General features: G+C 39.8%; 1 protein-coding gene across 1 annotated transcript; it reads left to right on the forward strand.

The window, feature by feature from the left end:
• Positions 1 to 235: 235 nt before the first annotated feature.
• On the forward strand, positions 236 to 11,028 carry LOC139950550 (mannan-binding lectin serine protease 1-like). Its single transcript, XM_071949289.1, has 11 exons — positions 236 to 797; positions 1,153 to 1,396; positions 1,675 to 1,849; positions 2,509 to 2,631; positions 3,185 to 3,378; positions 3,748 to 3,904; positions 4,471 to 4,644; positions 5,114 to 5,299; positions 8,127 to 8,434; positions 9,289 to 9,646; positions 10,012 to 11,028. The coding sequence occupies exons 1-11, from the start codon at positions 778 to 780 to the stop codon at positions 10,200 to 10,202; spliced, it is 2,130 nt and encodes a 709-aa protein (XP_071805390.1). The 5' UTR covers positions 236 to 777; the 3' UTR covers positions 10,203 to 11,028.
• The last annotated feature ends 559 nt before the right edge of the window (positions 11,029 to 11,587 follow it).

The raw sequence follows: 11,587 nt of genomic DNA on the forward strand, positions 1-11,587 counted from the left end.
GTTGTTATTGCCAGCACACATCATTATAGGACACTTGCAAACCCTGTTTCGCTTTCAAAAAAGGAAGAAAAAACACCCTTGTCACTCGAAGTTGTGTGATTTCAGATGCTTAAATTTGATACCTCAAAACTAAATTCCTTGGTCTCGAAATAGTGAGAAAAATCAGTTTATAAATTTTTACACTAACGACAGACTCTCTTTAAATCCAAGGATCAAGGTCTAGGAGACCATTATTTCAAAGGATAAAAGGTTCACACAAATCTAGCAGTTTGGTGATATATAAAAGTATGATATTTGATTGGAAATGACAGAAGAAAACTTTGAAATTGTTTGGACTGCGTACCTCTCCGGTTTCAAAGTGTGGGTCAGACCATTTTCTTATGGGGGTGACAAAAGCCCATGTCTACAATCATGACCCAAGTTATAAGCCAAGGTTTATCACAAGTAACGTGCTTTGCCAGTCTCCAAAGTTGTGATTAACTTATTGTTCTGTGATCATGGTGACAGGTAAAATGGACACAGACACTGCATCACTGCCAACAGTACACACCCTACCATACAGTAAACACCATACTGTACCTTAAGCTGTGATCCTATATGTTGACATTTTACATGAAAAATTGACTCAAACAATCAAATAATGTACAACAATAAAAACAGGTAAACAAGCAGGACGGTAACAATCGATGAACTCTGCACCCGATTGTCTTTTAATATGTTTTAAAAGAGTCGGACGTCGTTTTGCGACTCTATTGCAACAGGCACCCGAGGCAGATCATGGCTCAAACACTAAATCGGTAAGTTGTATCACGCAGGGAACTTCTTATATAGTTTGGTAACAGTGGGTCTTTGAAGTAATAGCAGTTCATGTGTTTTTAAACATTATTTGTAACTATGTCAACAGATTATTGGGGACAAAGTGGTAAATGGTCGTTTTTAATCACAATAATGGTCAAAGGTAGTTTCATAGATTGGAAAGTACTCAATCAATGCGATGTCGGTCACTTCAAACCACAGTGACTTCGTACCCAAAACATCATTCCCAAGTACCCAAGTCACTTCATACACAAGTAACCTCGTACCCCAGTCACTTCGTACCCGAGTCACTTCGTGTTTAACCCAAAGTTAATATATACATGTGATTTCCATAAGGACGCGTGTCATCATCGCTTCAATCGTGATGTGCCTCGTCCATTTTCCTGTCAACACATCATGCGAAACTGAGCAACGAAGCGCCCTCTACGGGCAGATAGAGTCACCAGACTATCCTGAGCCATATGGTGATAACGTAGATAGAGTCTGGAACATAATCGTGCCTGACGGATTCACAATAGTCTTGTACTTCAGTCTCTTCGAGCTAGAAGCTTCATTTGACTGTGCATATGATTACGTCAAGGTAATTGTGAAGTAAAGTATGGCCTGCCGCGATTCATACGTAACTAAAACAATTGATGTGAAGTGTACATAGAAAGTTTAAAATTCAAAACTCTCACAATTTCAGCGAGAATAAAACAAACGCTACAAGTTGCTACTTATTTATTTTCTAACCTGCAGCTCAGGAGTTTTAAAAAAGCTGTTTGAAATAAATACAGAATTGTTTATTCTACGGATATTTAAACTCATGGTTTGCCTCTAGATGTGCTACACATTTTTAACACAAGTTCCTGTCGACAGGTGTCAAGTCCCGAAGGGACAGCAACCTTCTGCGGCAATGGTCAGTTCTTGGAGTTTAGAACTCCAGGTACCAGGAAAATGACGTCACCAAACAACAACATGGTGGTCGAGTTTCATTCGGACTATTCAAATGAAGAACAGTTCTCTGGATTTGTTGCATATTACCAAGCCAGGGGTACGTCATCAAATACTATAACAAACAATAACAAACACCAAAACCACGAGCTGACACAATGCAATGTAATGTAATTCGGAAAGCTGATGAGAATTCTGTAAATCTTCTTGCTCTGATCCAAAATACAATGAACGTGCTCAAACAGTCGACCAATTGAAAGAACCGGACCTTGTTTGGGGGTTTACCAAAGAGCCTATTATTATGAAACAGCCCACACAATACAACAAATGACATTTGTCGTATCATTCTGTAAATGTTAGGTATTGTTAATTTTACGGATACACAATCCAGTATCTTGAGTTCACAATGAATGACGTCATCAATCCGCTACTTTGAGGTACACTGACACTAAAACAATGGAAACGCACAGATTTATGTGCGCGGCGTGCAGGGTGAGGAGCCAATAAAATGACCTCCTTTTGACCTTTAGGCGAGGGCGCCCTACTCAATGACGTCATGTGCATACCATTTTTTACAGGGCCTTGCTTTTAACGATCATTCATTTGATGTGATTGGTTTGAGACGAACATGTTGCCTAGTAAACATTCATAGAAACTTCAATATTTTTAAAGAAACAGAGTCTGCAAGTCCACTACGTTTAGTTTGTTGTGTCTGTTTCTTCTCTCAAAGTTAATGTCAAACTAATTTCTCCTATTCAGATATCAATGAGTGTTTGGTAAACAATGGCGGGTGTGAGCAAGTGTGTCATAACTTCGTATCTGGATATTACTGCTCATGTCGACTGTATTACCAGCTACATCCAGATAATCACCACTGCAAAGGTAACATTTATATTCCTCATTTTATTTTGAACTACCGACACCAACATCGTTCATTTTGTGTTCGTCTTTGCAAGATGAACATTAGACATACATGTCGGCTGGTGTTTATCCGTCTACTTTTGTCGATGCGGCGCCACTTTAAAAGTTTTGTTTTTGTTTTGTTTATAACAAATCGCAGCAACCTTTTTTTGGCGGCGATTATTTTGTTATTTTTCACGTTATTTGGCAGAGCACTTTTTAAGCGAACTTTGTTTTAAGGTTGCGATTTTTAAAAACTGTTTTGGGGGCCGGCGACCGTTTTGTTTTGGCAAATTTCATTTCATTTTATTTATTTTTTGCTTTTTTAAGCGATTTATTTTGTGGGCTCATTGATAATTGCTCACACCAATACTTGTTTAATGATAGAATGTTTCAAGGAAAGTAGAATGTCTCGCCGATACATTGTGACTTGAGTGAACATGATCTAGCTTCAAGTGGTACTATACAATGTGCTCTACAGTTCTGTTCTCTAAGACCTATATAGAAACATCTAACTAATTCTGTGTGTATTCAGTTTCTTGCAGGGATATTGTTTATACTTCGGAACAAGATGAGTTCCAGACTCCTGACTATCCTGACGATTATCCGCCGAATGCTGATTGTAACTGGCTGATAAATGTCGACTTCGGATACTCCATCAACATCGTGTTTGAAACATTCCAAATAGAATCGCATCCAACTGTACTCTGTCCTTACGACTATGTCAAAGTAGGCGTGAAATTGATTACGAGTAACACCAAAAACACTCGTTGCTTCTACAATATGTTGATATTCTTTATTTGTTTATTTGTGTGGATGTATTTTCAGGCCATCATAATGAGAACCATAAGAACCAGGAATAATGTTCTTTGATATATCCCGAATAAAACTACTTATCATTTGACGAGTTGTAGAATGGGACATTTATTATTATTAAAAGCTGTTGCCTTTTTGCACTTTGGCACATGGCTTAGAGATCGGTCACAGTAACAAATCAACTACAACGTTAGTGCACAATGACTTCAAGTACAGAACAAAGTCTGTCGTGTATATTAAAGTTGAGCCAGTGTAAACATCGTATAAATGTTTTTTTTGCAGATTTATTACGATAACGAGGTTAGAGGGCCAATATGCGGTGATTCACAATCTGATCTACCCGCAAGTTTCACCACATCCGGGAACATTGCCAATGTGACGTTTCATTCTGATCAATCAGTACAGAAAATGGGATTCCAGGCCCGGTATGACGTCACAGGTGAGAATAGCAACCTTGTTGTCAGGTTCGGTCGGCCTAAGCGCCTTGCCTTGATAGACCTGGGGTCGAGCGAGAGTGTCTGGGTGCTGCATGCTAGTCAGACGCCATGATGGTAACCTCCTTCTCACGAGTGTACTATAAATATCACCGCGTCATTTCTAATGCTCAACAGATCCTGTTTTCGAAATAGTCCGTCCCCTCGAAACATTTTGCTCGTTACGCAAAAAATGTTCGTTCTTTTCAACAAAACGAAACTACTACAGAACGAATATGTGAGGCAAAGTAAAGGTTTAACGGCAACTGTTGGTATATTTCGCTGCCATTCATCCGTGCAACATGTTCCCACTCAAAACATGTCGTTCTTATTTACAATCGTCCACTCCAAAGTTGGCACGTAAGGCATGCGTCTTTGGTGGGTACAATTATGATTGGACGTTTAAGCTTGGTGAATGTTTTACACGGATACCTAGCATCAACTAATAAACCATAAGGTAAACTGACTGGTTTGTATAAAATCAAACGGTCTTGCCACTATGTTTGAATGCCTCTCGTTTATTGGTTTTTAGGTCGATCTTGTGGCGCCCTCTACCGGCCTACATATGGTATGATATCAGGACGTAACTTTACCTTCAGAGACTCTGTTCGATTCAGCTGCAATGATGGCTACGTTATAAATGGCTCCACATCGAGATCATGTCAAGCTAATGGCACCTGGTCTGGTATCCAACCTACCTGTGAAAGTATGTATGCATCTATTAACTGAGTTTACAGTTTGTACAAATAAATGAATAATATTAAAACAAATGTATCAATATAAACCACAAGGGAAACTGACTGGGTAAATTTTTTTGAAATTATTTTGGGGGTTGAACAAAGAATTTACTAGAGTGGGATTCGAACCAACGACCTCCGGACGTTATAATCCGGAGGTCGTTGGTTCGAATCCCACTCTAGTCAATTCTTTGGTCAACCCCCAAAATAAAAACAAATGTATTTCAATTTATATGCTCGTTCCTCAAAATATTTGCTTATTTCCGAGAAAACCTTTCGTCCTTTCCCCAAAAATCAAAATATCAAAATGGTTTAGTGACGACTAAAAATGGATGGACTTAGCTTTAATACAAGTGACTCAAACTTCCCTGAGAAAGAATTTACATCAAGATATGGTATTCCAAGAAGCTACAACGGAGTATGAATTTTGTTTTTCAGTTGTTAAATGCAACGTTCCACAGCCCATCAGTAACGGTGAGATCTTGTACTACTCCGGTAGGAATTTCAGCTACTCCAACTCCATTGGTTTTGTGTGTAACGATTATTATGAAATGGAAGGCATAAGTTGGAGTGAATGTGGAGTGAATGGAACATGGACACCAGAGCCACCAGTGTGTGTACCAAGTAAGTTATAATATACGTTGTTTGAGTAGTCCAAAGCCACCAGTGTGTATACTAAGTAAGTTACGTTGTGTGTAACATTGTGGACCAACAGCTGTGCGTATTATACGTTGTTTGAGTAGTCCAAAGCCACCAGTGTGTATACCAAGTAAGTTTTATACGTTGTTTGAGTAGTCCAGAGCCACCAGTGTGTGTACCAAGTAAGTTTTATACGTTGTTTGAGTAGTCCAAAGCCACCAGTGTACCAAGTAAGTTTTATACGTTGTTTGAGTAGTCCAAAGCCACCAGTGTACCAAGTAAGTTTTATACGTTGTTTGAGTAGTCCAGAGCCACCAGTGTACCAGGTAAGTTTTATACGTTGTTTGAGTAGTCTAAAGCCACCAGTGTACCAGGTAAGTTTTATACGTTGTTTGAGTAGTCCAGAGCCACCAGTGTACCAAGTAAGTTTTATACGTTGTTTGAGTAGTCCAGAGCCACCAGTGTACCAAGTAAGTTTTATACGTTGTTTGAGTAGTCCAGAGCCACCAGTGTACCAAGTAAGTTTTATACGTTGTTTGAGTAGTCCAGAGCCACCAGTGTACCAGGTAAGTTTTATACGTTGTTTGAGTAGTCTAAAGCCACCAGTGTGTATACCAAGTAAGTTTTATACGTTGTTTGAGTAGTCCAGAGCCACCAGTGTACCAAGTAAGTTTTATACGTTGTTTGAGTAGTCCAGAGCCACCAGTGTACCAAGTAAGTTTTATACGTTGTTTGAGTAGTCCAGAGCCACCAGTGTACCAAGTAAGTTTTATACGTTGTTTGAGTAGTCCAGAGCCACCAGTGTACCAAGTAAGTTTTTTACGTTGTTTGAGTAGTCCAGAGCCACCAGTGTACCAAGTAAGTTTTTTACGTTGTTTGAGTAGTCCAGAGCCACCAGTGTACCAAGTAAGTTTTTTACGTTGTTTGAGTAGTCCAGAGCCACCAGTGTACCAAGTAAGTTTTTTACGTTGTTTGAGTAGTCCAGAGCCACCAGTGTACCAAGTAAGTTTTTTACGTTGTTTGAGTAGTCCAGAGCCACCAGTGTACCAAGTAAGTTTTTTACGTTGTTTGAGTAGTCCAGAGCCACCAGTGTACCAAGTAAGTTTTTTACGTTGTTTGAGTAGTCCAGAGCCACCAGTGTACCAAGTAAGTTTTTTACGTTGTTTGAGTAGTCCAGAGCCACCAGTGTACCAAGTAAGTTTTTTACGTTGTTTGAGTAGTCCAGAGCCACCAGTGTACCAAGTAAGTTTTTTACGTTGTTTGAGTAGTCCAGAGCCACCAGTGTACCAAGTAAGTTTTTTACGTTGTTTGAGTAGTCCAGAGCCACCAGTGTACCAAGTAAGTTTTTTACGTTGTTTGAGTAGTCCAGAGCCACCAGTGTACCAAGTAAGTTTTTTACGTTGTTTGAGTAGTCTAAAGCCACCAGTGTACCAAGTAAGTTTTTTACGTTGTTTGAGTAGTCTAAAGCCACCAGTGTACCAGGTAAGTTTTTTACGTTGTTTGAGTAGTCCAGAGCCACCAGTGTACCAAGTAAGTTTTTTACGTTGTTTGAGTAGTCCAGAGCCACCAGTGTACCAAGTAAGTTTTTTACGTTGTTTGAGTAGTCCAGAGCCACCAGTGTACCAAGTAAGTTTTATACGTTGTTTGAGTAGTCCAGAGCCACCAGTGTACCAAGTAAGTTTTTTACGTTGTTTGAGTAGTCTAAAGCCACCAGTGTACCAAGTAAGTTTTTTACGTTGTTTGAGTAGTCTAAAGCCACCAGTGTACCAGGTAAGTTTTTTACGTTGTTTGAGTAGTCCAGAGCCACCAGTGTACCAAGTAAGTTTTTTACGTTGTTTGAGTAGTCCAGAGCCACCAGTGTACCAAGTAAGTTTTTTACGTTGTTTGAGTAGTCCAGAGCCACCAGTGTACCAAGTAAGTTTTATACGTTGTTTGAGTAGTCCAGAGCCACCAGTGTACCAAGTAAGTTTTTTACGTTGTTTGAGTAGTCCAGAGCCACCAGTGTACCAAGTAAGTTTTTTACGTTGTTTGAGTAGTCCAGAGCCACCAGTGTACCAAGTAAGTTTTTTACGTTGTTTGAGTAGTCCAGAGCCACCAGTGTACCAGGTAAGTTTTTTACGTTGTTTGAGTAGTCTAAAGCCACCAGTGTGTATACAAGTAAGTTTTATACGTTGTTTCGTAGTGAACCACCTGAGCGAATAGCTTCATTGCCGTCATCTATGTGTTGGTGTCTGAGACAACAGAGTACAGTATTTGAAGAAGAAATATCAAGTCAGAGGAAGTGGAAACTATGGCAATTGAACAAAGGGAATGGAACGAAACTTCTGCCTGCCAGCCTGCCTGCCAGTCTGTCTGCCTGCCTGCCTGCCTGCCTGCCAGCCTGCCTGCCAGTCTACATGTCTGTCTGCCGCCCGCTGCTGCCTGCCTGCCTGCCTGCCTGCCAGTCTACATGCCTGCCTGCCTGCCTGTCAGTCTGCCTGCCTGCCTGCCTGCCTGCCTACCATGCATGTCTACCAGTCTGCCAGCCTGCCTCGGGGTTGGGGCGTTCTTTGTTTAACATTCAAGTTGATTTTTCTATATTTACTTTATTCTACCTTTTTTCAAATTTCAAAAACGTATTGTGAATGTTCTTCTGCTGTATTACTTTCATTAATTAATTAATTCAATAAACAACGCACATATCAACATGAGTAGTTAATATTTTTTTATAACCAAATTTTGCGGAGTATCTTCAGGTCTGAGCGTGCGGAAACTTAAACAAAAAGTTAATGATCAATGGAATTATTTCGTCTTGTTCTTGTTGTCTGTTCAGTATGTGGTGAGAGTTCTATTAGACCAAGAGACCCTCCAACTGGACGCATTGCCGGTGGTAGGCAGGCCATACCAGGCTCTTGGCCATGGCAAGTACTTATCAATATCAAAGCCCCTGGGTTTGGTGGACTAAGAAACACAATCTGCGGTGGCTCCGTGTTGAATGAAGAATGGATATTGACTGCAGCCCATTGCGTCACTGGAACCGATGATCGCAGTACAACGTATAAACAAGTTGTACCCAACCACACCGTGGTTGTATCATTGGGGCTTCACACGAGAGACAGTCCGGCTGAACACACTATCGTCGTAAGTTAAAACCATTTTTGTTTTACTGTGCACTTTTCTGTCACAAAGACGTAAATGTAGTTCATAAAGACGTAAATGTAGGTCACAAAGACCAAACTGTCACCAAAAACGTAAACGTAAGCCATTGCCACATGTTGTTATTACCTGTTCAGCTTAAACAGCTACCTGAGCGGAATGTTTTCAACAGAAATGGTATTTTTACTTGTTTATAATGCACTCGTTCACCATTTTAATGTAATTTTGATATGTGTACACTTCTGAACTTTTCGTAATTATCGATTAAAAAATCAGGCCCCTACCTAAAGGTTTTTTGAAAAACTAAAAACACTTCTGTCGTTGAGAGCGGGCGTCAAAGGACAATGCCGCTGACGTCATTTGTGGGAGTTTGCTTTGTTATACATCCACGCTGCAACCAAAGCGGCTTTATCTACTTATGACGTTTTGAGAGTGATTACGTAACGGGGCTTTTCGCAAATCTCGCAGAAAAGCTCTGGACAAGGGCGTACAAAATGATTGTTTTTTTACACAATTGAAACCTATTTATAATCATATGACTCGATTTCCTTATTCATCGAAAACATTTTAAGTGGAATTCAGCAAAGTTCACGACTTGACATTTTCGTTCAAGCAGGTCTTTAAGATCAACAACAGCATTGTTTATAGGCGTTGGTCTATTTGATATGCAAATTCGCAACTTGGGTTTATCTCAGCTTATATACACATGTATGCAATAAAAAAAAAAATAATGGTTTCTCTGTGACAATCGCCAACCACGTTCCAGGCGTGTTGTCGTGTGTGTGACAACTTTTGTTTCGTCATTAACTTCAGTATAACATTTCTTCCTGACATGACAGAGATCTGCGCTTGAAATCATCAAGCATGCTGAGTTTGACCCTGTAGCCTTCGATTACGATGTGGCGTTAATTCACCTCAATGAATCCATCCGATTCAATGACGTCATACGACCAATCTGTCTCCCACCACAAAACACACACATTGAGCAGGATGACGACATACGCGTGTACATCCCTAACGTAGCCGACGAGGATACAACGGCGGTTGTGATTGGCTGGGGGCGGACGTCCGAGCACGGGTCTACGTCAAACGTACTGCTAGAGGTTTACGTTGGTGTCAATGTGCCGAGGGTCCTATGTAATATGAAGCAAAATTATCCTGTTACAACTAACATGGTTTGCGCTGGATCAACAGAAGGTGAGTTATGTCATACGTTATGTATCTCCAATATGCCAAGTACTTCTCATAACAATCCATACAGACCCTGTTTCTTAGGCCAAAGACGATCCCTAGTCAAACAGTAAGAAAGAGTACAACACCACGATGAGATTATACGAGTAGGATCAAGTTTGACGCAGCCAAATGTAAACGCAAGAATAGTGAGAGGGGTCGAAATTGGAAAGAAAACTCATGGGTGAACAATAAAACAAATAAACAAAGGAGGGGTGGAGCTGGGACTGTTTTGGCCGTTTACAAATGCGACAGTTTATGATACCGCTCTTTTCCTCAAATATATATTTCTTTGCGTCACTTTTGTTCAACTTATGTTTTATTTTATGTAGGTGGGCGTGACAATTGCAATGGGGACGCCGGGGGACCGTTGATGCTACGAGATGACGTCACTAATCGCTATTTTACATATGGAACAGTATCTTGGGGCGAGGGATGCGGCCGTGAAGGCAAGTTTGGTGTGTATGTGCGCATCGAGAACTTCGTGGGTTGGATCCAATATGAGACATTTGTGGAGCGTTGAACCAATGGACGGATGTGGTGTCTAATCAACCACTAGTATATAATACGACTGCATAATGTAAGGTCATTTGTGTTTACCCGGTGATAATATTTCCACCACTCTTTTTAAAGTTAACAAGCCCTAAGTATTATCATTATATTAAGAAGTATTTTCATGAAGATGGTCTCCAAACACCGGTGCAGGTAATCATGTTATGTTCTTTAGTGTTTTAAAATCACTCTTTTCGGTATCGCTTGTTATTTCGCTAAAATATTAAATTGGGAACGTGCACGCATCCCGTAGACTAGACAAAAAGCATTGTTATACCTCTGGGTAAAAAGTTGTATAGTCTTATTGGTCGAGAACCAATCACGTGATGTGGTTTAAAAGCGCTTGTTATACCTCTCGGTGACAAATTCTAACATGTTATTGGACGAGAACTAATCACGTGATGTTATACAAACGCTCTTGGTGATAAATTCTAACATTTGATTGGTCGAGAATTAGAACCAATCACATGGTGTGAATAATACCGCATCTTTATAACACAACAACTTATTGATTGAAGTAAAAGGTAATGCGATGGCCGAACAGTTAGCGCGTGCATTAGATATAGTTATTATGTCCCATGTTATCAAATCTTGATAGCTTATAAACGGTATTTTACAGGGAAAGGCGGCGCTTAAACAACTCTTTGAATAATAACACTCTTTTAAAAGTCATTTGATTATAATTAAAATAAGGCTATATAATTTGTATATGTTTAAAAAAAACTTTTAGAAGGAATAAAGACAAATAAAACAAAGTTAACGGTTTAAAGTGTTTGTGCTGATTAAGGGTGATATTACATTTTGAGACCCCCACTCAATTGTCTTGTCTCATAATTTTCTTGTCTCATAATTGTCTTGTAGTCTCAATCTCGAAGGTGCACTACCTCCGAGATTAACAGTGCACTGATTTGTTTCGGAGATCAATACATTGACGTTTTATTGTGAGGTGTTTTTAAGATTAGTAAAACCAACAAAGATGTAGTTATTTGCCAGCACACGACATTAAAGGCGGTTGCAAACCTTGTTTCGCTTTTTCTTGGGAGGACTTAAAGATGGTAATGGAAGAAAACAAGCCTTGTTACACGAAGTTATGTGCTTTTAGATGCTTGAATTCGATACCTCAAAACCAAATTCCGTGGTCTCGAAATAGTGAGAAATGACTTCTTTCTCGAAAACAAAGTCGCTTCAGAGGGAGCCGTTTCTCACAATGGTTAATACTATCAACATCTCCCGATTGATCGCTAACAATTAAGGTTTTATTCTAACAGTTATTTTGAGCAACTACCAATAGTGTCCAGTGCCTTTACACATCACAAGAGGGGAGCAGCACAGAACTTATTGTTTTCGACTTTGGCT

The sequence above is a fragment of the Asterias amurensis genome, chromosome 18 (genome assembly GCF_032118995.1).
Source record: "Asterias amurensis chromosome 18, ASM3211899v1".
In the NCBI taxonomy this organism is placed as follows: domain Eukaryota; kingdom Metazoa; phylum Echinodermata; class Asteroidea; order Forcipulatida; family Asteriidae; genus Asterias; species Asterias amurensis.